We start from the raw sequence: 26,295 nt of genomic DNA on the forward strand, positions 1-26,295 counted from the left end.
CAAAAAAACAAAGCACATGGCACTGGCATCACAGAGCCAAGACTGAGATACAGACAGTCAGTGGGCCAGGAGACTGGAGAGCTGGGACTGCGCACCATCTAAATAGCCCCTGGAAAGAGCTGAACTGAGCTTGGGAAACCTGATCTGTTTTTGTCGGGGCTTTGTAGTTAGTAGCATCCCCGTTTCATCTCCTGCTCATTAAAATGCCCAAGACTAGATGAAGTGGAAACCAACGTCACTAACTCTAGTCCAGTACACTACTTCCATTAGAGTTATAACCTCAAAATCAAAGCACAATCAAGCTAATTTGCCTCAGGCGAAGAGACAAAGCTGTAGAATTAAAGCAGAAACACTGTTGTGATGATTTACTTCACTTTATAGACCATGACCGTGTATATTGTTAAGGTCAAAAAAGGACAAATTGTCATTAGACGGAATCTTAGAACATACTTAAAAGTATATTTGATTTGGAAATCCCTTTATTGAACATCTTCAAAGCATTTTCTTCCATTCCATCACCATCAGTTTCTCAACACCATTATCGTCACTGCAATAGATGATTGCCAAGTAAACACACCGCGCTATTTCAAGCAGCTCTGTTATTTTATTTGATTCCACTCTTGCTCATGGTTTGGGCTTTGCACACTCCCTTGCCGGCGACTTCAAAGGCAGCTCCCTTATAGGTTGCAACACACTGGCCGTCCGTGAGTAGGTCTGGCTGAATCTGCTCCCACACCTTCTTCTTAGGGTTTAGTTCTTTGTCTGGTTCACCTGCAGTAGTGAAATACGTTTGAGACATTAGAAACTCCACTCTTCTGTGCTCATCTGTCCCACATGCAATATGTAATGATCCAGGGCAGATGTTTTGTGATTTTTTTCTGTGATGTCACATGTCTTTGCATAACCCCCACTGAAACACTGTTTTAGTATATACATGCTAAGACACTTTTAATTTTCCTTCGTGGGTTTATTATATTCGCCATACACTGTTACCATATGCATCTCTGGGAAGCTAAAACTAATTGTAAGCAAACGACAGAAAAATATTTGTGATTTATGCGGCCAATATAAAAATGTATTTCTTAGCTTGTCTTGTGAATAATGTAACTTTCTGTCATGTTCTATTAAAGGATCAGATTTTAAAAACCGCTATTTGTTCTCTTAGCTATGATTCAAAACATCTAAACTGAATTTCTCAGAATCAAAATATGCATCCATGGCAAACAATTAGGGGAAGTTCTCTTTTCACAATGCCTTTGTTTTGTGAGAAATCATAGCCAGTTTTGGCTGGCGTCTGTCTAGTGGCAACTTGGTCCTCTCTACACAACTATCTCAGGGTGTGAGGACACAAATGTGTTTAATTTCCCAAGGCGGCCATTTCTGCGGGTTTACAACTGAAGAGTGGCAACAATCAGGTTTGATCAGAAGCGTGAAAGAGGTTTTGATGAGCACATTCTCAAGTTCAAGCAGAAGTACTGGGCCCCATTAGTCGAGGAAATGTGGGAAATTACAACCATGTACTCTCACCAGCGGTGGATTGCCTATAATTGAATCTGTACCGCTTTTGTGGGAGAACCGAGGGAAACTAGGGGGAAAAAAATACTTCTTCAATCCCCTATTTTCCCATTCATACTTTAGTAAAACAGCCTTTCGTTTTTACTGTATTGTTTTTACTTAACAGCACAACAAACCATTAATCAATCCCGTCTTTGCTCTATCCTTCCGTCCTTCTGTTCTCTGGTGATGGTTGGAATAGGCCTCCTTTTTATGTCATATCCTTAAAAATATTCAGGCCAAAGGACATCTCTCATGCCTCAAACAGCTTTTAGAGTAGGTGGGACATGTGTACTGCAGGGATGAAAGCCTGCGGTGATGGAGCTGGGCTGTGGGTACTAAGACCAAAGATCGACCTTTATTAATGTCCTCCTCTTCACTCTTTTTTTTTTTTTTAACGGGGAACCCTAGTTTTGGTTATCGTTTCAAAAGAATAGCTGAATAACGAGACCGATCCTCTTTTCACCACTAATATTCAACTTTGCGGAACTCTCATCTATAAATGGGAGTTTATAGAACCAGAGAGACTTAAATCACAACCACACTAGCCTGCTGGTGGCGGTTTCAAATTTTAGGCCACATTCATTAGTTTTAACAAAAAAATTAGCAAAATCATCAAAAAAAAAAAAAAATTGTGTTTTTTCTTTCTTTCTCTGTAACAGTAAATGTGTATCTGTGTATCTGAATCTGAAGAAAATGGGGGCGGGACTTGATAAGCCTTTGGCTTCTTCCGTCACCCTTCGGACAACACAAAGTAAGATGTATGATGTGAAAGAGATAATTGTGTATTGTGTGGAATTGTCCGAAAGAATAATAATAATAAATAAATAAATAATGTCTGGGATACTTCACAGACCTTGCCTCTTGTACGGTCTAGTTGACATGTTAATTAATAGGGAATATGGTTTACATTTTCTTTTTTCCCCAAACTCATTTACATAAGTTGAACTCAACAGGACCGTTGGATTCTTTATCTTTCCGACAGAGAAGGTTACATTCCCAGCAATGAGCGCTGATTAGTCCGTCAAATCAGCAGTCACAGGCCATTTAGCCACCACCAAACAGAGCTCAGGAGACCTCTAATGAAAGTCTGAGAACGCATCAAGTACGCTGTCTCCAGTGGTAGGACGTTTAGAGCTGCCTTGTTGTATTTGGGAGTGGGAGGGTTCGAGGATACCCTTCATTTCCTAAAGACAGAGGCTTTTTGTCAAAACTATGCTAGGGAATTAATTTGTGGACCATCATTGACAGTCACTCAGGGGCGAAGAGGCGTCCCTATTGTTTGTTTTGTAATGATGAATTTGTTCTGTGACAGTATTTGAGTAATGGTACCTGGGAAGCCCTGGAAAGTAACTCTGTCCCCAGGTACGGCTCCACTTGGAGGGTCAAGGATTTCCACCTTGTCTGGTGAACTGGCACACATGACCATAGCCTGGGACACCACTCCTCTCATCTTGGCTGGCTTCAGGTTACACATCAGGACCGCCATGCGGTTCTGCATCTGCATGAGGGACACAATAATAAATCCACTTTTACAGACCATATGCTCTGGTGACTAGAGAAAGACAACACATTATACCCAGTTTACTTAAGTACAAAAACACTTCAACTGAAGTGGTCTGTTTGGGTACAGGACAGAGATCTTCAGAATTCCAAATAAACAATATCGGCAATTCACATCATTTCATTTAAAATAACTGTGTCCGAGGTTTATGGTTGTGTTCGCCTCATTTCACAAACCAGAGGGAGCAAACAGAACACATTAAAGTTGAGCCTCCAGACCTATGTGGCTTACCAGAATGTAAAAAGAAGAGACCAGAGACAGTTTCTGCCAAGAGCTAAGAAAAAGAGAAATCCAGAACTCCATGAGATGATGTTTAACGGATCTTAAAAAAATGGTTAGCTCACATCAAGCGATCTGATTGGTACATAGCCGTTATATAATTTTTTTTTTCTCTTTTTGAGGGATATCCTCTAAGAACTCACAACATACTGCATATCTAAACTTAATTATGTTGCTTTGGCAGGATTATGGTGATAGCTTTCATTTTTCATTTTAGGGATAATATGTTAATGTTCTGTTACAGTATTAACAAAGTCAAACTGTTTTACTTTAAAAGGTATTTGATGATAAACCCGTTTCAGACTCTTATTTCTGAGTGGTGCAATCATCCAAGATGCATTTCTTCACTTCTCATTTGGCAATAAATCATCTTCTAAACGCTTCTAAAACAAATGTCCTAAGCTCTAGGCCACTTTAAGATAAAGTGTAGCCAAAATGTTCAAAGCGAAGTTGGTTTCAGCAGCAAGTAGCCGTATTGAGAGTTGGATTTCACCACTACGGCAACTTATTGGAATCTTTCCCGGACCCAGTAGCCCTCCCTTATACGTTGCTGCTTAAAGTCCCTGTTGCTTAAGCATAAAGTTCCATTGTACCTGGTCTATAGGTATGTGCTTGACCAGGCCGCTGACTACTGTCCTTGGAGAAGCCTCCCCAACATCCACCTGCTCCACATAGAGACTGTCTGCATCTGGGTGCTTTTCTGCTGTTATTATACGTCCAACACGCAGGTCCAGACGAGACACGTCCAACTTGACGTCTTCTTGGCTGGGCGCTGCCTGCTTCTTCTCTGCTTTCTCCCCTCCTGGCACCAGAGGCAAAGGCAAATAGGGTTATACTACACATTTTGCATTGACATGTGCTGTAAGATCACTTTAGCAAGTCTTTGCCATATTTCAATGAAGGTCTGATATAACAATTTGGTTATTTAGCACAGCAATCCATCATGTGTTAAGTCAAGTTTATTTATATAGCACATGTATAACTGCAGAGGCAGACCAAAGTGCTGTACAGCAAAAAGGGTAAAACAATAGACAAATGATAAATAGATAAAATAATATGTAAAAAGTAACATTAAGTATATTTTAAGTTAAGGGAGGCTTTGCTGAAGAGACGCGTCTGTGAGAGTTTTTCAAAAACACTGAGAATATATAAATCAACTGCTATCATAGTTGAAACGAAACTAGCCATCTTTCTGTAATCTGATTCAATTTCCTCACACAAATGGAATCAAAGCCCACCAGTTACAGGCCTCGGGGACCATGCAGGGGGCATCTATATTAAGTGATCCAAAGGCAGATACATTTTTTGAGAAATTACTTTTTCACCTCTTATGCGAAATGTGTTTGTACTAGTGGTGGGCCGTTATCGGCGTTAACGTGCTGCGTTAACGCCAGACTCTTATCGGCGATAAAAAAAATATCGCCGTTAATCTCTTATTCCACCTCCTGTTCGGCTCAGGGGAGATGGTTCCCTCCAGGGCCGATGGCTGTTCGCCGTCGGGGTGAACCCCCTTCCGTGTGTCATATTTTTTATTTAATTTTTTTGAATCGCCAAATACACGTAATCTATATATGGTCTATTTTCATATTTAACTGGTGCTAATTATTACATTAACGCTAATTTGTGTGCGCGTAGTGTCTGCTACGTTGCATCTCTCCTCTCCTCTCTGCTCCGTTTTGTGAAGGGGGGGCGGGGCTCCACTGCCGATACACACACATACACAAGCAGACTTGGCACAACACCGGTGAGCACACACACCCAGTTAGAGAGCTAGAGAAGAGAACTACACGCAGTAGGTTGGTGTGACAGAAAGTCCAAAAGCCAACGAGTACATTATAAATGGAGTGAAGTCTACCCCGACCGTCTGAAAAGCAGCGAAAATATCCGCGTTTTTTAAATGCATTATGCACCCAACGTGAATCTAGTAGCGAGGATGCTAACGTTAGCTCTGCTGCTAGTAGCCTACTACCAGTTAATGTGCAGTTCAACACAAACATCAGCAACAGTTATCAGAGGAACATCTCTACAGCCTGCATAGATCTCAATAAATGACCCAGAGGTGTCTGACTTCACATACCATGAGGCAGTGGAAGCTTAAAAGTAAGCTACTGGAAAAGTGTTCAAAACAGCCTGTCCTGAGCCAAATTTTTAGATTTTGAATCAAATCACTCATACACACATTAAAATAATAGCCTTTAACTTTAAAACAGATTGTTGTAGGCCTAATTTTTTTTTGCAGAAAGAAGTTTTAAAGAATTGCTGTTGTAAAAGGAATAAGGTAAAACAAATAAAAATAAGTGCTGTTAAAGTTCTTTACATGATTTTTGTTTGCATAAAACATGTCTCGTTTGCAGTTATTGTAGGTTTAGAAACAAAAAAATTACAAATGTTCCAACTCAAATAATATTTGAATTATAGCCTCCACTTTCAGTATGACCCTTAACTCATCTATAATACTGTCCATGATTTGTTTATACATTGTCAATAAAAAGCAAATATAACAATTATTTGAACATGACTAATATAAAAAAAATTGTATAGGGGCCAGTAAAAATTGACTTCGGGCAAGTAGAATTCAGACCCACTTGCCCGTAAGGGCAAGTGAAAAAAAACCTTAGCGTTGAGCCCTGCCTAACAGTTTGTAAACACAAGTACATCTTGTTGAACATTATTTATTTTCATCTCCAATTATCATAGTAGAACAGCTTCCTCAAGCAGTTTGTGATGCATGTTGGAAACAGGAGATGAGCCCCTGGTCTGATGCGCCACCTGGCTTGAGAAACACGTTCTCAAAGACTTACTTTGAGTCATTATTTAGGGAGCACACACATATTATGAATGAATTCAAATGAGCCATTTTAATCTAGATTAATCTAGATTAATTCCAAAATTAATCTAGATTAATCTAGATTAAAAAAATTAATCTATGCCCACCTCTAGTTTGTACACACTTTGACTTAATAACAAAACCCACTTCAGGCTGAAATTGCTACATGATCCAATGACATAGTAAAATAGCAGATGCTTCCTCCCAAGAGACCAAGCACTTTTCACTGGCCTGGTTCGCTTACACACATTCAGTCCCGCAGATTGCACTGATCAAATGATCACACAGTCTTTAATCGTTCAACTGAGACCACACCAGCTCTAAAAAGAATATGAATTCCAACCCGTGACTTTGATATTCTACATGTCTCCCCTGTGTAATCAATGTTCTGTTGTGATGACAGCACAGCCACGGACTAGACTAAGGTTACACATGTGTTTATAGGCTAACAAGTGACGACGGTCGGGATGAGGTGAGAATACAGCTACCTTACAGCCTGAAGTAAAACAATGTAACACACCCAACAGCTTATCAAGTGGAAGGACTATCTCACATTAACATCTCCTGAACATCTGGATGTAAGAAATACCAAACAAACCAGTGCTATTTACTCCCCGTCATTGCCTTCTTATGAGCCCAGATCTTAATATTCAAGGTGATTTAAATGAATTGAAATTCTGCAGAAGATATTTTCTTGTTTTGTATTCTAAACTTATGATACATTTAGAAAAAATGCGATGAGATGTCATCAGTCATACAGGGATACATTTTAGTTTTGGGATGGGGTACTAGAATGATGCACATCCAGAAACATTAACATTAAATCAGTCTTCGTTTTGGATTCAATTACTGGTGACATTAGACAAGGACGCCGTGTACCCAAATGTGACTTATGAATCAGAGAACTCCACAACAAATGAAACTTCACTAGACAACTTCCCACCGGGGCTTGGATTCATTTACAGGGCCTTACATCCATTAGCACCTGATATCAAAATTTCAAATGGGAAAAACGTGTTTGCAGAGAGCCCATTGACTTTTGAAGAACAGAGAGCGCTGCATGTGTACAAGTGTTGAAGGAAAAATTAAGCAAGAAAAAACAACATCTACGTAATAGTTATGTTGACGGAGACCGAATAAAACTCTTGGTGATGAAAGATCACTTTAATATGGTCCTGATAAACTGAAAATGAACTACATGACACAAATGTTGCTATTTGACATATCTTAACAGGCTTAATTTCAGCTTCTAACGCTTTTATTGGATGTGAACTTCAAAAGGATTCCTAATAAAAGCCTGCAGTGTGTGCTATCGTTCCATTCTCCAGATGTTACCTTTTTTCTCTGGCTTCTTCTTCTTATTCTCATCCCTGGGAGGGGGGCTCTGGACAGTAGCGACAGGGGAAGCAGAGGGTGCCAGTCCGGAGAGTTTGGGAGGGGTGGGCTTGGAAACGCACTCTAAACTGGTGTCACCTGACGGCATGGCCACATCCAGCACTGCAGTAGGGGACAGCAGGAGAAATAAATACTCACTAACAGAAAGACTATGTTCTAAAGCACAGTCTGACAACTACCGTATTTTCCGCACTATAAGCCGCACTGGACTATAAGCCGCAGGTGTTATAATGTTTAATTTCCATATGTAAGAGTTTGTGCACAGAGGGGATTGTCGGGAAAGAGATGGTTGCTTGAGGAAGCTCCCATTTATTAACATTTCAACAAACAAGTTGCATATTTGCATAACGTATTCAAGTGTTACCATTTAGAGCAATAGTAGCTAGTAGCTACAGAACAAATACTGTGCTGTGTAATAACAGGTTCGAAAAATGGGGAAAAAGTCGCGGCTTATAGTCCGGAAATTACGGTAGAATGATCTGCACAGTTTCAAAAAGGTCCCAATGAAAAGTAATGGAAGATGTGCAGAACAGCAGCACTGCAGTGAATGAGAACATTTACAGTACAAAATACACAAGGCACGCTACTTCTTAGTTGTTCCTTTTCACGCACAGAGCCGGTTACATCAACATGATACAGAGGGAGCTTTATTTACACACCCAGTGGGAGGACCACTCTCCTGATGCAAACAGTTTTAATGGGGAAATGACAGTGTCCGAGTCGATGGAAAACAAGGAAGTGGAGTCATAAAGCAGGGAACAATGTCCTACAATAACTCGGCAGAAATAAATAACCCCTCATTTAAGGCGCCTCGTGTTTGAATTCCTACAAAATCTTGTGTCTGTGTCTGACAAACATCGGTCTGCAGGCAGGCACACCACCGGCACCATAATGCTTTTAATGACCTTAATTCTATGTTAGGACCTGAGATCAGGACCTTTCCGGTTTACATTGGAATTACAGGCAATAACCTTCTAAACTCTGGACATTCCCCCAACGTTTACTCTCAAGGTATTGGACACTGAGAAACTTCTAGAATCTAGAGGCTATACTGCACGACAATAGCACAGACTGAGTGATACTTGCAGTGAGGTTTTATGGTTGGGACCATTATATCCAATTAAAAGATTGTAGATGGCTGGTGCAATATTTTGGCATGTATCTCTGGAAACATTAAGACCTAGACCAGAATGTTAAAAATAAACTGCCCCAATTACCAATTACTATAATACACTATATTAATGTGTAAGGAATTGCTGTAATTACAAACCAATTGAGAATGATCAACCAAAAGTCCCTGTATAGCAAATCGTTTAGCAGCTAAAGAGCCAGATATTTCAGTCGATGGTGACATAAATTGAGTTTAGGGAGAAGGAATATTGGACCTAAGATTGTCATATGGCAGGAAACATACGGTAATACCAAATGATTGCTCTGGTAGTCAACTATTTGCAATCATGTTTGTCATAAAAAATTGTTGAGGTAATACAACAACCCAAGTTGGGATTTCAGTTGGTTTGAATATGATTTAAAAGGGGAGAGCGACTATGTCAAGATTTTCGTCTTTAAAACAGTGTTTAAGCAAAGCTTGACGCTAAACATTGGATGTTACTGTGTTCATTTATTGGCACCAGAAATGTTTTTTTCTTCTTCTCAAGTCCCTATTATAATCGCATTCAATAGTTTGTTTTTCTCATCTCAATGACAAAGCAGCAAAGTCGACTGAAATTCCTTAAAACATTGTTCTGATTTATCCATGTTTTGATTAAGCTATTTTATGCCACCTTAAAGCCATTGAAAAGAAACTTCAGAAATAAACATCACGATTAGATAAAAAGTGTGGAAAAAACATAGTCTTGGGTGTAATTGAACACATTCCTTCAACGTTCCAACACAAGCATATTGAGTTATTTTGAATACGGTTAAATTGCTTATTTCTTCCAGTCCCTCTTTATTCCTACAGCTTCTTTCTGGAAGACGTTAAATGTGTGTTGATGATCTGAGTTGTTCGCTCTTGAACGTCAATGTATGTCAGCAACAATAGCTGATAGACATGTTGTCCCCATCACTCTAACGGGGATCCTTCAAGCGTTACGGTTGCTTATAATAAAAACAAAAAAAGATCTAAGGGGAGAATGCACATTGATAGTACAAAGAATGCTCATTGATAGTACAAACCGAACAATGCTCAAACGAGCAACAACTCACATCAATTGTCCTTAAGTCAGGCACACACAAACACTCCTATAACTCCTATAAGAATACCAACATCAAGGACTTTTTAAAAGACAAACAAACGTTTGATGTGCAATGGAAATCTTTGCTGGGAACTCCACTCAACATACCTCCCCTCTTCTTCTCTTTTTCCAGCAGCTGTTTTTTTAGTTCCTCGATGTCATTCTTCAGTTTGGCATTCTCCACCATCAGTTTCTTCTCTTCTCTGACACTGGCCTGGACGCCTGTGGCAAGGCAAATTCTTGTTACATCTCATCACTAGAATGACATTTCAATTTTTCAGAACTGCCTCTGAACCAATACAAAAATACAAACAACTATAAAATGTTGACTATTAAAATCTAAATTTTTCACCATCTTGGAAAAATGTGTATAATTTTGTATTTTGTAGTTATTATAACGCGAGATTATTCAAAATGGAGCCTTGACATTAACAACTGTAATTTTCCCCCATAAAATCAAATACAGACAGTACTTGTAAATTCAAGTACACGTTCCCATAAATGAGGCCTCAGATTTCTTTAAACTGCTAGTAGTCCTACAGGGATTTCAATACTAAAATTACGAGGCTGTGACTCATGTATGTAAGCATCTCTTCAGCCAAAAATGATGTCACCCCATCGAACCAAATACAGAAAAAATTATTACAACACATGATGAAGACTATTTGATTTGAAATGTAGCTTATAAAGACAACCTGGGGAACCCAACTCATGTAAATCTTCTTAGTCTGTAAAATAAACCCTAATATACTTTTTGTAAGACTGTCTGTGTTTTAATGAATTATCCAATCAGCTGCATCTCTTACTGGCTTTCTCCTTCAGCAGCTGAACTTGTTGCTTCAGGTACTCGATGATCTGGTCAGCCTCGGCCGCCCGCTGCTCCAGCCTCAACAAAGGATTGGCACTAGACATCTTGATCAAGGAGCGAGCTAAAAACCTAGAAAAACAAAAACAAAATAATAAATCGATGTCAACACTCACTACAAAATGCTAGATATCATAACTGATAATATTCCAACATCATGTAAAATCATCTTGAGGGGCCTAGGATACCCAACTAATTTGGGGTTTTATACAGGAATGCATCAAGCTGAAGGTGAACACAAGGGTACCTTAGTCCGTGCTATTTCAAGTTTACTAAAGTCACATTGGCAATGTAAAAAGAGATGGCATTCTTAAGTGCTATGTTGACCATCTACATTCTACAAAGATGCATGTTTGGAGTTACAAGGTTTGCATTCCAGTACAACGCCACCACAAACTACAGCCTCTAAAATGACCACACTGTTAAGTCAACTGCTGTCTAAAAGTCTAAAAAAACAAAAAAACTTACATCATTTAGCAGGGATTTTACATTTGTGTGTAGTATATCCTTATATCATCCATGTGTAGTAGCAGCATTTTAACTGCTTTGTTTGCAAACATGATATGTCTGAGAGGACAGACACAATATGATTTTTTCCGAGGCTGTATATTTGGCTGGTTACGTAAAGTGACAAAATCTAAACCCCGTCTATGAGCTGATAATCTGAAGAACGTGTGACAATACATTCAAATTAGACAATAAATGAGCAAATCTTGATTCCAAATCATATTAAATTCTAAACATGTGTTTAAAAACCTTATAATGTGAACAATTCCAAGACAACCTGGGCTTGCCAAATCCTTGGATGAATCCCTGTCTTAGTTAAAACTGCTGAGAAGTGAGAAGTGACATGCAGATAGCCTATCCTTTTAAACCATTCTTGGCGTCAACATTAATATGCATTTAGTTCTGGAGATTCAATTCAAAAGAGTTCAGCCCCCTTTTTGGGCCACTCAACTAAAACACAACTGGACACCGGTTTGGGTTTTGGGGTAAAGTTCCTTGATCATGTCGAGCTTGGTAAATTACTTCTTGAAGAGAAAGGAAAAGAAGGATTTTTACAAGGCTGAAGCATGGAGAAGAAAACTTCATACACATATTACAGGGAGGCGCTGGAAAACAACAGCTGGCCCGAGATGAAAACAAAATGTAGGGGGATGAGGAAATTAGAAACACAAAAGGGCTGGAGTTGATAAAATCAAGGATCAAAGCATTGTTTCTAGAAAAAACTGAATTGATTTAAACAGGACCAGTGGTGGAGTAATAGCTCAAGCCACAAAAAGGCTGAACTCATTTGGATAACCCCGAAAAATGAGTCTTGGGACCGAGCTAATGTCCCCAGCATACAGACAGACATGGAAGACTATTTGAGCTTTGGATTTCAGATGGGAATGTGAGTGTTAACAAAGTTAAAGTGACGTGGGCGTTCACCCGGGCCATCATAATGTATTTGGTGTACCTCTGGAACTGTACACATAAGAACAGAAGGTAACAGTGCTCTACAGGAGACACACAGCAAGTGCAGAAGGCATCCGACACCCACTCTTACAAATCTACTAAAAATAGACCCGGGTGGTTTGCTGCTTAGTCATGCTGTTCTCAATAGGCCATCCATGCAAACATTTTATTATGTCTAATTTAATTTTTCAAATTAAAATATCATAAATAATACTGGCCATGTACTATACACTGGTTTCACTGATGGTTTGAATACAAACCATGCTACATTTAACCAGCAGGTCTCTATGGGTATGGTGGTGGTTTGTGAGCAGACCCACCAGAATACAAGTGTTTCCTCTTGTCATGCTTCATTCCCCCACAGTACAAATATACTGTTTGAGGACACTTCCCAACTATACCTGTGTCCGCCAACCAGACCATTTTACATGAAAAGAGAGAGCAGAATGCCAGCACCACCTGAAGGCATTGGAAGGACCTACACGTTTTAATTTAAAAGAAACCTTGACATGTGAAGCCATCAGTACCAGATGTGGTTACTGGTTTGCAGGAGATAGGCCAGCTCTTCTTTCTCATATTTTTTCCTTAAATTTGCTTTTCTTTTTGGTTTTGTAATAAGCACAGTAATAATGGCAATGGCAGGAATTGCGACGTACTCATGAGTAGGGCTGCATTTAGGCTACTGTATTTGTTTTTATTTTAAGGCATGATACTATGTTTATTACATGTCATTATGATGATGATGATTATTTTTTACTTATTCTCTAATTAGTTAAGGAGTTATTACACAAACCATATTGAATTTAGTGCTAAAAGGATTAGGTTGGATCACAGGGAGCATATTTATTCATGGGAATTGAAAAAAAAATGACAAAAATGTGTTTGAGGTGTGTGCAGATCACAGGATTATTGCGTATTTGTATCTGATGTATCATTTGTGTATGATGACTTCTACATTCTTTGTTCCTAGCAGTGTTTGCTTTATTTGTGACATACTCAGCTCTCGGCATATTATTTAATAATGAAAACTATTGTTGGATGTAGCCCAGTTACTTTGTATAGCCAGACAATAACAGATCCTGGAATCATTTGTAAACCACGTTAATCAAACAACACCCATTGTATTTCATAGTGGGGTATTAGTGTTTCCAACTGGGTGCAGTGCTGCTCAGCATTTTGTGCTGAACATTAATCAGTCAGATATAAAGAAGTGTTGTGCGTAGTTCTGCCTGCCTGCTGAGATTTAATAGGCCGTAATAAATACACCAATGTCGAATAATGCATCCACACTTTAATTTCATTTCTTGAGATATATGAATCAAATGCTTTTTACCAGATCATGTTTTGGGTCGGCAGTGTGAATGTCAAATATCTACGAACCTCTATGCTCAACCCTCCCTTTCATACATAACTTTCACTACAGTAGAAAGCTATTTAAAAGCTGTTTTCTTGTAGGCCCTAAATGGAATTGTCATGGTAGGCTATATCAGCCAGCATAGTGGATTTTATATTATTCTTATTATAACGTCTGCATACTGCGTATAATAGTTTTTTTGTTACAAATATAACATGTATGTTGATTAATTAGTTCGTTAAACATATTAGTTTCTTAAATATATTTAAAAAACTCCTTGAAGATTCAATCTACTTTTTATACATTGAGAAAGTAACCAAAATAACCTAGTGGATTTCTTCAAAAACGTATAAGCTTCAGATCATTTATCATCATTGACGAACCTGACAAAGATTGTATATCGTTTTACAACTGATTTTTGCCCTGGGAAAAGGAACATCTACTTCACTTCAGGCTAACTCTCTTGTATACATAGCACTGATAAGCTAAAGCTACACGGTTGGGTAAATATTATTGACAGCTTAATATTCGTTGGTTAAATCATTTAAAATAATACACAATAGGTTTTCGAAACTTACATGGACTCAGAGCACAAACCCCAGCACGTTTCAGGGAGAGCTGGGGGGCTTGACAGCTGCTAGTCTTGCTAACACCGAAAAAGCAAGCTAACAGACAGGCAGCTAGCCGTTAGCCGCGGAGAGGCTGGTGCAGGCCCCCGTGGTTAGATATCTGCAATGCCGGGATAGGGAGCAAGCCTCACATTAGCCCTCGCTTTCGCTAGCCACATGTTCTATAGATCGAATACTGGCGCAAATTGCAAGGTGGCTATGAGAATTGCCTGTGTGTTTTTATAATAATAAGAACCACACTCATCTAAACATAGGAACAATGTACTAATTGACACTTTTGTTGAGGAGTCTGATTTTTCTGTGTTTGATTTAGGTTCCGCAACATTAGCAATGTTCTTAAAAAAGTGTCTTCTGTGCACTACTATTGTCGCACACAGATGACGTCGTTGATCACGTTCACTCAGCTGTTCCCATCACATCGCAGAGGCAGGAAAGGAATTCATAAAAACAAATATTGTATCAATAATTTTAAGTCCATTCTGTCGACATGACCGCACAGGCTTCCCTTTAAGCGTGAGTAGAGGCACTTCAAGGATGCAATGCACATTCTATCATTGGTTTCCTGCCTGGGCGAATAAGGAAGTTATTCTCATATCTAAACTGCAAACACATTACCCTGCAGTTTCACTGCACCCTCAGACTGTGTAGGCTACGTGAAGATAAGCTGTATGTTGTAAATATAGGCAATTTTACTTACAAAGACAGCTTCATCATGCCACTCGTTAACAGAAACATTTGCAAGCTTTATCTGTGGATGCAGTGTTAGTTTTTAGTTAATTTAGTTTTCGGTTTTCTACCCCCTAGCTGTAGGGATAAATGAGGATTGCCTCTTATAGGCTATATCATGCCATGCTGATGATCACAATGTTCCTCTCGTTGATAGTGTATTGTATATCATCACTCATATATTAAAGGCTCCTACCAAGGCAAGATGAGGCCCCTCAAAGACGCCCAGCTGGGAGCCTTCACGTTCTTTGCCTCAGCTCTCCCTCATGATGTCTGTGGGAGCAACGGACTCCCTCTTACCCCCAACTCTATCAAAATCCTGGGACGTTTCCAGACCCTCAAAACCGTCACTCACCCCAGACTCTGCCAGTATGTGGACATCTCCAGAGGGAAACACGGTAAGCGCTAGAATCATTGTGCACACAAATCCATTTAACACAGTATTTCGATTTTTCGTCACAAATAGTTGAGTTTGTTCCTCAAAAAATATGATCAAAATACATTATTCATATCAATTTAGTCTAGACCAGGTCTAGACTAAATTGATATGAATAATGTATTTTGATCATATTTTTTTATTTGTACTTTGTAATTATGTTATTGTAGCTCTAGCATTCAAGAACCTTTTTTCTCTTAATTAAACTTGAATGTAATGTCAATTTTTTCTGGCTTTGTCATTTGAAGCTATTTTATTTAGGCCTATTTATTTTATGTAAATGTATGTCATTAGACAGGAGATTTTGAAAAACAAAGAGAAGCTGTCCGAGCTCCACCAGAATGCTGTTCAGGTTGAGGAATCCGGCATTCACATGTTTGGTAGTTCAAATAAATATGATGTAAATTCAATCAGAGCGTCTTCCGTGTCTGGAATTGCATGTATTCTTGAGTCTATAAGGTAAAAATAATATAATAAGATAAGATAACCTTGTTTGACTTGTGAAATGGGGGACTTAAAGAACATTTTGATTTTGGCTGTACTATACTAGGTATTAACTGGGTTAAATATAATTGCATTACTAAAAAGACTAAAATACAAATGTCATTGACTAAGACTAGACGAAAATAGTCCCAGATCATTCTGACTAAGAGAAGACTAAAAAGTTCAAGACTTTTAGTCAACTGAAACTTGACTAGACTAAAAAGAGTGTTAACGTGACTATGACTAATAAAAACTAAAATGACAGTTTGACACAAAGACTAGACTAAAACTAAACTTAAAACAGGCTGCCAAAAACAACACTAGACCAGGTGTGTGTTTTCACCCCACTCGTTATGTACTGGTTAAACGTAAATAGGCTACATACCTTTTAATTTTGAATGCACAATCAATAATTTTCTAACTCAGTTGCATGTCTTTATTTTGGTTTCTTCTTCTTGCTGCTTTACAGAACGGCTGATTGTTGTTGCTGAACACTATGAAAGCGGTTTAAGTGACTTCCAAAGACAGGGGAAAACAGCCAGGTGAGATATTCAGTAATTAAAAGATAATATGTAGTGAACACATTCTTGTTTTCACTTTCGCGGGTGAGCATTTATTGATAAACCTTGTACTGTATTATGCATTAACCTTGCCATCTACTGGCTGAGGTTAGGTTTGCATAATAACAACAGTCAAGTGTTGAATATATAAATAATTTATTTGGAAAGTTTTTTTCTCTGACCTGATCACCACTTTAGAGAACAAGTTTGATACCCTGTATTTTCTTTTGTATGTGTTAGCCCAGAGAAGGTGCTGCAGGTAGCCTATGAGGTCCTTGAAGGCCTGGATTTTATGAACAAACATGGTATGGTGCACAGAGCCCTCAGCGCACACAATGTGCTCATGGATTGCAAGGTACAACTGAACTGTGTTATGTATGTCTATCTTTCACTGGCTGAAAGTCTCGCTCCGTACTGTCATTTTAAGATGGATTCTTTCTTTGTAGGGGAATGTCAAACTGGCGAAGTTTGGTCTCTATCACATGACTGATCACGGGGCCGATGTTGATTTTCCCATTGGGTACGTCTTTTTCTCCTCATTCATCACATTACTGCCTCTCTGGAACACTTCAACTGCTGGGACTGAGCAACATGAGCTGTCTGTTCAGGGTCAGAGGTTCACTTGTGTCTGTTTGCTGTTAGTCAAATCATAAAAAGGGCAATTGACCGTAACAGTGATGCATGATGGCCCATCCTTTTTCATAGAAACCAGGTTTCCTGGTTCAGGAACTGTAACAGATCATTGGACTTTTATCCTAATCCAAAGGCCTTTGTGTTCTAGCAAGTATCTCTGTGTAATATCCTTTTTGCAAATTGAAAAGAGGAACAATGGCACACGCCCATGACTTTCAAACAAAACATCTGGATGGAGAATTGAATAAACATAACTGTCAAACAGCAATGCAGGTTGATCTCAGGAGAAACTGAATATGCTATACCACTGAGTGACACTTAAAGGTGCAGTCAGCAATTATGGAGAACACTTGATGTCAAAATCAAAAACATTTTAAGATATTTTTTTGGCATTTTTATGCTTTATTGATAGTGTAGAGACAGAGTTGAAATGGGGCAGAGAGGGGAGTGACATGCAGAGAACGACCGCGGGCTGGAATCGAATCCGGGTCCGCTGCTGGCCGAGGCCCATGGGGGGGACGCCCTACCAACTGAGTTATGGGCGCCCCCAGGCAAAATCACTTTTTGTTAAAATCAGTGAACATCTCCTGAGGATCCACTACCTGTCTGTACTGTGTGTGAACTGAAAATAAATATGGTGTTAATACACAGGCCAGGCTCAGGTATGTAAACAAAGGGGGCCCACCCTATAGCAACATGCCTGTTTACAGAGCCTAATCTGTGTTTTACCACAGGATTTATTTTCGGCGCACACACAGATACGACAGGTAGCGCATAGTAAGGAGATATTCACTGATTTGGACAAAAAGGGATTTTGACAACAAGCTTTCTCCAGAATTGCTGATGTCACCTTTAACATACACATTTTTTTTGTAGTTTGGTGAATGGCATGTTCGTACATTGTGTAATATAAATCAAACAAAGCTCACTAAAGATGATTGGATTGTTTCTGCACTGTGGGTCAAACCAGCTCTGTTTACTTACTTGGATAATACTATGTATCAAATGTACAAATGTCATGAAGAGGATGACAAAGTATGGTGTTAATTCACCGTATGGACATTTCCTCAGGTACCCATCATACCTTGCTCCAGAGGTGATCGCTCAGGGCTCCTTCCACCCCAGTGACTCTTCCCATGATGAAGCTCCTCTGCCCTCAGGTCCCAAGACAGATGTCTGGTCCCTTGGGGTTTTGCTATTTGAATTGTGTGCAGTAAGAATCCTTTTGTAAACCACCTCATACAACATAAAGTCATTTGTGCAAGATTTTGTTTGGTGCTGTTTGATTTCTGCTTTCTTGAATTCCTGATCTCTTCTCTTCTCAAATTCTTATGCGGTATTTCATTTCCAGGGCAGACGACTGCTGCACAATATTGATATAAGCGAGAGACTGAAATTCATTCTAACCTTGGGTAAGTGAAAAGGACGCAATTAATCGAAGTACTGAGCTATATGCTCTCAAGCTCAATCAGGCGTAATGCCGTGATATTGTTTGTCCTTCTCAGGTTGCATGGATGACATTGTCACTGTCCTTGCTGAGGAACATGGTTGCCTGGATACCATTAAGGTAGAGTGAAAATCATTGGCTGCCTCGAGCTTAGTCAGTTAGATACTATATGAAGATAATTTTAAATTATAGTCATTTTTAATGGTCTATTTTAATGCAAGATCTATTGGATATCACTATACAATTAGATTAGGTCACATTATTGGCATCACAATATTGTTTTAAAAGGTTTGAGCATCTGTAGGATATTAGCATAGCTATGATACTATGACCTTCCTGAGTTCAAGTTTGAGTTCAGGTAGTGACATCAATGAATAGTTTTTTCAATAGTTTGCGAAATATTTCATGTTTTTTTATTCAACAATATTACCAAACAGCTCAATGCATCAAGTTTAAATAAAGAACCTTGCCTACATATAGTCTGAATTGAGAAAGGTTTCCTAATTTAGTTCAGGATATATCAGCCCAGAAACTTAGTGAACAAGCTTATACATCTGACTATAACATTACTTAAATTTGTGAAACTTGACATATCTATATAGTCAAGTTACAGTTTATAATCAAAAGTGCAGATTTTTTAAAAATCCTGCTCTATACAGATCAGCTTCTGAAAAGGTGTTTCTCAGTATTCTATAAAAGCTTGCTAGGTTTAATATATACTGTATATAAGCATTGTCTGCATCACTTACCTATCCCCTGAAATTATTATACATGCACATGTAATGCTGTCCATTAAGTTAGAACTCCACAGTTTGTATTCAGTAACATAGATGTAGTAACAGAGTATTTTATACGTAAGCGCTTCCTAATCTTTCTTTATTTTGTTGTGAGATCACTGGAAGATGAATGTGACCTCTCCTTTATTGCGTATACCGTAGCTAATATGATCACTTTTCTTTTTCTTTTTTTTTCAAGGAGCTGCCTGAGAACGTTCTTCAGTTATTAAGGAAATGCTTGACCTTTCTTCCATCCAAAAGGTAAATGCAGTCTCGGTTGGTTATCGTATCTTGCTGTATCAGGATATTGGCCATTTAGTTGCTTAAACGCAGGTTATGAGATATTAGCTCCGTGAAACATCAAAAAGGAAGGGAAATAAAATCCAAACAGATGCTTTTATGACTTTATATAACTAAATGCTCAATGTAGTAGTCAGTTCTTACAAAATGGCAACGTGGGCGCACACTGTGTAAGGTTTTTATGTGTGTCTCCTCCAGGCCGACCCCTGCAGAGCTGCTGGGAGACCCTGTGTTTAATGGCATCTCCTGCCTCTACACACCCTTCCAGAAGCCTGTCAGCCTCTTCTCTTCTTCCCTGCGCTGTGCACATCTGGAGCTCCCAGAAGACATCAGTGACCTTTGCAAAGGTCCGCCCAAACATCACACAACTGTGCACGCACCCTTACACCATACAAACACCACACCAATCACCATCTTGTCTAAAAACTTCCAATACACAATTTAAAGCTGAATAGATTATTTTGAAGGGCTTTTAGGAAGGCAGGCCAGCGTCCATATTAATTAGTATTTGCAGAGTAATCAGAGTGTAAAGACTAAGTGCAAGACCATGCATGTTCATGTCCTCGAAATTAATAGTTTTCTATAACTAGCAAAACACAACTGGACCAAAAGATAGCTGCATTCAATTTCAATGCCACTCAGCTCCTTGTGGCTTTGTTTCTGCATGTGTACTCCTACCTGTTATTTCCAGAAATTGCAAATCAAATAAATTGTTCCATTCTACTTATTTAGTGAAATACTTTACATGTTAAACCCCCTTGAAAACAAGCAGGATCAAATACAAAAAGGTGATACTCAGAGACACACAAGCCATTTTTTGTGGACATCATAGATACAGTATTTAAACATGATTTTTGCTGGACCTCTGTTAATAATGTAAATTGTGTGTGTTTGTTATTAGACGATGATGAGGACTACCTGTCAGAGCGGGCCATCGATGAGGTGTACCATTTGTGGTGTCTGGCAGGAGGAGACCTGGAGAAGGAGCTGACCAACAAGGAGATCATACAGTCCAAAGCTCCAATCTGCACACTGCCTAAGTACATAACAGCCACACACATAAACTGAGACACATGTTTACTTATTGTAGGTGATATTCTTCAGACAGTGAAAAGTCTTCCTCTCTCTGTCTTTCTCTCTCTCTCTCTCTCTCTCTCTCTCTCTGTCTCTGTCCCTCTTTCAGTTTTGTCCTGGAAGACGGGGAGTCGTTTGGCCAGGGAAGGGATCGTAGTTTCTTGCTTGACGACACCACAGTGACCCTGTCTCTCTGCCAACTCAGAAATGTAAGACAGCAAACTTGTCAGCAGATGTATGCATGCAGTATTGTTTAAATGAATGTATGTGTGTAGCCTGGCCCAACATCTTCTCTCTCATTTGTTTCCCCTTTTAAGAGACTGAAGGATGTAGCAGGAGAAGCCTATTTCCCTCTACTGGAAGACGAGTAAGAAATCTCCATCCTGTACTTTGCACCTTTGTCCTCTCCTCTGCCTATCACTGTCTTTCACATCATTCCCTCGTTTATTTTGGCTTTGGTGGTGTCATATTCCTTTTACTTTGTGCCTCCTTCAGACAGTCAAGTCTGTCCCAATCCAACAGCAGCAATGAGCTGTCGTCCACCGTCACGCTGCCACTCATCATCCGCGAGAGAGACACTGAGTACCAACTCATCCGCATCATCCTATTTGACAGGCTGCTCAAGGTCTCTCACACACACACACACACACACACACACACACACACACACACACACACACACACACACACACACACACACACACACACACACACACAAAATGGATGCTTGATATTACACAGACGGTGACATACTCAAAGCACGACAACATTGGGATGCTAAACCCATGACCTAAGTGCCTAAATCTGTGTGAGCCTGCTGGTTTTTTTCTACTTAAATATTATTCCCTGTATTTGTATTTGTAATCGTTACCATTTTAAACAGGTTATTGTTGAACTAAAGCTCTGTCTAATGCTTGGTCTCCAGGCCTATCCGTACAAGAAGAACCTAGTGTGGAAAGAGGCCAGAGTGGACATCCCCCCTCTTGTTCGGGGGCTGGCGTGGGCAGGACTCCTGGCAATTGAGGTACAAGAGAAATTGTAGCCTCCTTCTTGAGAAAAAGGTTCAGTGTTGCATTCAGTTTTGTGCTAACGCATATCTATATTTTTTATTTTGTATTTTTTACGCAGGGAGACATACAAGCCAAATATGAGAGCATAGATAAGGATACTCCTATACCGACGGACAGACAGGTAACTTCTTTAAAACCGGATGGCAGTAAAATGTTGAGCCCCTTTTTAAATGAATTTCGCTCAATTCTTTTGTTGGGTGCCATTTTTTGTGTGCAGATTGAGGTAGATATCCCACGCTGCCACCAGTACGATGAACTGCTGTCATCTCCTCAGGGCCATATCAAGTTCAGGCGTGTGTTGAAAGCCTGGGTGGTCTCACACCCTGACCTGGTCTACTGGCAGGGTCAGTCACTCCCCTGACATTCTACTTTACTGTCTCAATTGATTTATTCCTCTCACTCCCTCCTTCATTTTCTAGTCTTCCTCATTTAATATACAGGATTGGACACTAGATGGAGCTCATGTTACATCTTGTAAACACCCTTCCTTGCCCTTAGTTATAACTACTGTAGGCAAATGTGTATCATGAACCAACAGGTTTTTCCTTTTTTCTTTTTATCATGTCAAGGTTTGGATTCACTTTGTGCCCCATTCCTTTACTTGAATTTCAACAACGAAGGTGAGAATTTGATCTCTGACCTCTCAAATAGCTTACTGCCAATATCACTGCTGAGTGTTTCCCTTCTTTTTTTGTTTCTTTTGTTTGGCTCCTTTTTATACTCATGTGATTCTCTCAACAGCCCTGGCGTACGCCTGCATGTCTGCCTTCATACCCAAATACTTGTACAACTTTTTCCTGAAGGACAACTCTCATGTCATTCAAGGTGAGATCTACTTCAAAAGATCACTTTTTGGGTGTGGAGAAGTTACTCATCTGCTGGATTATGCACATAAATACAGTATGGCGGGTGCTGCGGTGGCGTAGTGGATAGAGCCCGTACCATATTGGCTCAGGCCTCATTGCAGTGGTCGCGGATTCAAATCCAACCCATGGGCCTTCACTGAATATCACCCTACCTCTTTCTCTGTCTCCCCATTTCAACTCTGAACTATCAAATAAAGCTTGAAAATGCCACATAAAAAATCTTTAAAGAAATAAATACAGTATTGTGATCTCAAATATTTTAATTTGATATCTGGTTCGTAATGAAAACGACACACTTTGTTTTTTTCTATTTTAGCTATCCTGTTTTTTTAAGCTAATGCAGTAAACTGCCACTGAAAGTTAAGTTATAAGTATTAAACCTGGCCACAGAGCAAAGCGCTCAGTTCACAAACAAATTATCTTTTGGCTGGCACAGATATTGAGGCTGTCAGCTCAATGTTGATTAAATTTTGGCTCCACGTTGTTCCTAAGCAGTGAAAACTAATTTGCGGGTCTCTCTTAATGGAGATTGCAGCTGAGCCAAATCATTTGGAGATAGAGAAACAAATGAAAACTGCAAAAGCATGCAGAGGAATGTCACAAGCAATGCCTGTGTGACTGATAAACACAGCTACACCGTACACATCTTGAACTCTGTGGGGAATGTGGCTATTTTCTTTTCCCTTCCACTGCTAGATGCCCTGGAGAACGAGCTAATGTTTATCTGTCTGGTCCATGCTCCTCTGTTGACTTGCAGTGTGAAGAATGATGCTAGCTCAGAATTTGCCCAGCATGTTTCCATTCGACGTGTGTGGTAGTTAGTTTACAAAGATTCACAGCAGTCTGCTCTCCGCCTTCTTATTTGATCATTCAAAATACAAAACAAAACAGTCCCAAAAATGTCTCTTTGGTATACACCAACACATTGTGTAGAAGTTAGTGAATCTGTATTTCTTGTGTAGTACCTCTTGTGTTACTCTTACTACTCTTTACCTCTTACTCTTGACTGTGAAGTCATGTTAGGTCAGGTAAACTTCCTTTCAGCTTTTACGTACAGACCATTTTCTCCCCTTTTTTGCCTGTGTTTCAGAGTACTTGACTGTCTTCTCCCAAATGATTGCCTTCCACGACCCTGAGCTAAGCAACCATCTCAATGAGATTGGCTTCATCCCAGACGTAAGTTACCAGGAACGCAGGTGCCGTGACACACTGAAAACAATAGACTAGTGTAATAATTCCAGGAAAATAACATTGTCTTATATCGCCAGTTTACTCTTAATGAGAAGTCAAACGTGGTAAGAAATGATTCCAGTGTCTGGCTCCTTACCAGGGGCAAGGGAAATGTCCATCCATAGATCACTTTGGATCCGTTTTCTCATTGTCATTGACACGTTTTGTTCCACGTCCTCCGTCCCAGAGTTTGTGGCGAGGGTTAAGTTCTCCCTGTAGTCCACTGTTGATGATTTATACAGCCACTAATGTCTGCTGGGCACACTTAATGATAGTCCTCCTCGGCCAGACTTCCCCCTTATTTCTCTTACTCTGTGCCACCTCTTCCTGCCCTTTGCTTTTCTCTTTATAGCTCTGCTCAGACAGTGACAAGGTTAAAGTTTCTACCGTCTCTCTGGGTTTTTTTTCTGGTAGTTTTCAGTTCAGTTGCTGATGAATGTGTGTCACCTGTGGACCGGCCTCTGGGACATTGACCCATTGAAGAGGAGTGGGGTCTTTGTCACAGAGGAGTGGAGGATTTAAGCTTTCTCTTTGTCCTTGTAGGCTCGGAGGCTGCAGCTAATTTTCCTTAAAGTGGTGCAAGTGACGCGCACAATTTTGCCCCTAGATTGTCTGTCTGTGATAATATATACTGTGAAGGGAAAAATAAAGTGAGGATGGTTGTGTTGCCTGCATATTTTGGTGCTATTTAAGAAAAATAAATAAATCAACAATGAACATTATGTCACATTGAAATTCTTTCTATATTTTCCTCCTCCTGGGCACTCCAAAGAGAAAGCATGTTCTCATGGTGATGCTGATTTGACACTAACTGCATGTAAAGCACTGCCAGCATTGACTCGCCTTTCAAAGGAGACTTTGTTATCCCTGGTCTCTTTGTTGGACCCGGGTAATTTTGGAGCAAGCTTTGTTGACACAGCTCTTGCACTTGATGTCAATCCCAGTAATTAGACTATACAGACCATAAATTGTCCTTTCTCTCTGTGAACTTTAGAGTTTTACCGAGGCAATAAATCCATCGGCCCTAAAAGACCAAATGTCACTGCAGTATGAAATACATTGACTTCTCTCAATGCATACCAAAACATGAGTGGCTAAAAGCAGTTTTTCTCTCGGAGACAAAAATCAAATGAAAAGATAGATCTTGTGAAAGCACTCAGAAACAACAAGTAATCTTCTGAAATATGTTGTTGTTCTCGAGGATTCCGCTCTGTTATTTGCCCCAAAGCCATCGACAGAGAGCCATCTTGTATGTGTGGCCAGTGGTTTAATTCAGGCCATTCTCTATTTGGGCACATCTCCTCTCCTCTCCTGGGTATGCCATTTACAACTAAACCAATCCAATCTGGCTGGACACGCAATCCTGCTACTGAGCTGTTTAAAATTGAGACTGCTGTGAGTGCAGTGGCTCTCTGTCCTGCTCATCACTCCTTGGGCACAGAAGAGGTCTCCTGAACAGTCACCTGCTCCCCTGCAATTAGCCATAAATTAACTGGCTGAGATAGACTCCAGTGTTTCTGCACTCTCTGCTCCACACTCTGTGCCACTGAGTATTACAGAGGCTCAGCAACGGTGGCTAGAGATTGGCAGGTCGTTAATTGTGTGTGTGTGTGTGTGTGTGTGTGTGTGTGTGTGTGTGTGTGTGTGTGTGTGTGTGTGTGTGTGTGTGTGTGTGTGTGTGTGTGTGTGTGTGAGAGAGAGAGTTTCAATTTCCAGCACTTCTTCCTGGGAAAGTGTGGAACAGGGAGAGTGAATGAAGAATGGATGACTGGTATATTAAGAAAGTATTAACTTTCTCCCCATTGATTAATAACTAAGCTCTGCAGTTTGCTCTTTATTGCCATTGATGTTTCTCCATGTCCGGGGTTTTTTTTTTAAAGACCGAAGTCTCTACAGTGAGAAAAGCATGTTGGTTCATTTCATTTAAGCTCTAAGCTATTTTTTTTGACATACTAAAAATGAGTGCCATAGTATCTGATATATTCTATCTAATATATTTTCTTTTCTTACCACACAGCTTTATGCTATTCCATGGTTCCTGACTATGTTTACACGTAAGTTGGCTTTTATTTGTACTCTCTATGTGGATGTGATGTGGCACCTTGCATAATTCAAAACTGTCAAGAGTTTTTTTTTTTTTTTTTTTTTTTTGAGTCTGCTCCAATTTGAGTGTCGGTGAAAGAGAGAAAAGGTCATTGGCTCCAGCATGGACACATTCTGAAGGCTTGTGTGCGTGCAGTTTCCATCCCAGTGACCTTTATTTTCAATTGCTAATTAATTCCGATCCTAAAACCGCAACGACTTGATATTTATCTGAATACATTTAAAACATCCAACATAAAGACAGCAGCTTGCATCAATGTTTCCTCTCAATGTATATGGGATCAGCAAGTTAAGTACCAGCCTCCAACATCACAAATAAATCCTAACTCAGGGTCCACTTAGTAGCTTTTTTTAAAGATTTCTATATCTAGTCTGAGTGGTTGGTGTCTGCTCAGTTGTCATTGCTGATCTGTAGCTACTAAGAGGCCT

At 39.7% G+C, this 26,295-nt stretch overlaps 2 protein-coding genes across 3 annotated transcripts in view; one reads left to right on the forward strand and one right to left on the reverse strand.

The window, feature by feature from the left end:
• Positions 1-451: 451 nt before the first annotated feature.
• Positions 452-14,226, reverse strand: aimp1a (aminoacyl tRNA synthetase complex interacting multifunctional protein 1a). Its single transcript, XM_080029130.1, has 7 exons — positions 14,112-14,226; positions 10,663-10,793; positions 9,965-10,078; positions 7,560-7,721; positions 3,991-4,199; positions 2,887-3,055; positions 452-771 (listed from the first exon to the last, which is right to left on the reverse strand). Coding segments are annotated over exons 1-7 (954 nt in total). The 5' UTR covers positions 14,114-14,226; the 3' UTR covers positions 452-604.
• Positions 14,227-14,574: 348 nt separating this feature from the next.
• Positions 14,575-26,295, forward strand: part of tbck (TBC1 domain containing kinase) — a 40,648-nt gene continuing 28,927 nt past the window's right edge. For both annotated transcript variants that reach the window (XM_080030109.1, XM_080030110.1), the window contains exons 1-21: positions 14,575-14,675; positions 15,077-15,286; positions 16,277-16,349; positions 16,608-16,722; positions 16,814-16,887; positions 18,072-18,213; positions 18,352-18,412; positions 18,506-18,567; positions 19,423-19,484; positions 19,722-19,870; positions 20,425-20,563; positions 20,707-20,806; positions 20,915-20,964; positions 21,093-21,222; positions 21,523-21,621; positions 21,726-21,788; positions 21,885-22,011; positions 22,237-22,287; positions 22,409-22,492; positions 23,624-23,709; positions 25,781-25,817. In XM_080030109.1, the coding sequence (XP_079886235.1) occupies positions 15,094-15,286; positions 16,277-16,349; positions 16,608-16,722; positions 16,814-16,887; positions 18,072-18,213; positions 18,352-18,412; positions 18,506-18,567; positions 19,423-19,484; positions 19,722-19,870; positions 20,425-20,563; positions 20,707-20,806; positions 20,915-20,964; positions 21,093-21,222; positions 21,523-21,621; positions 21,726-21,788; positions 21,885-22,011; positions 22,237-22,287; positions 22,409-22,492; positions 23,624-23,709; positions 25,781-25,817 (1,897 nt within the window). In that variant the 5' untranslated portion in view covers positions 14,575-14,675; positions 15,077-15,093. The remainder of the gene's footprint in view (positions 14,676-15,076; positions 15,287-16,276; positions 16,350-16,607; positions 16,723-16,813; positions 16,888-18,071; positions 18,214-18,351; positions 18,413-18,505; positions 18,568-19,422; positions 19,485-19,721; positions 19,871-20,424; positions 20,564-20,706; positions 20,807-20,914; positions 20,965-21,092; positions 21,223-21,522; positions 21,622-21,725; positions 21,789-21,884; positions 22,012-22,236; positions 22,288-22,408; positions 22,493-23,623; positions 23,710-25,780; positions 25,818-26,295) is intronic.

Source organism: Ammodytes marinus (genome assembly GCF_949987685.1).
Source record: "Ammodytes marinus genome assembly, chromosome: 6".
Classification (NCBI taxonomy): Eukaryota; Metazoa; Chordata; class Actinopteri; order Uranoscopiformes; family Ammodytidae; genus Ammodytes; species Ammodytes marinus.

Bases quoted from the DNA above. Each gene is read 5' to 3' on its own strand.
- aimp1a (XM_080029130.1), bottom strand. The intron at 4,200-7,559 runs GTAACATCTGGA...CTCTGGTGCCAG, and splicing joins GAAGAAGCCAGAGAAAAAAG to GAGGGGAGAAAGCAGAGAAG. The intron at 772-2,886 runs GTACCATTACTC...TCACTACTGCAG, and splicing joins TACTTTCCAGGGCTTCCCAG to GTGAACCAGACAAAGAACTA.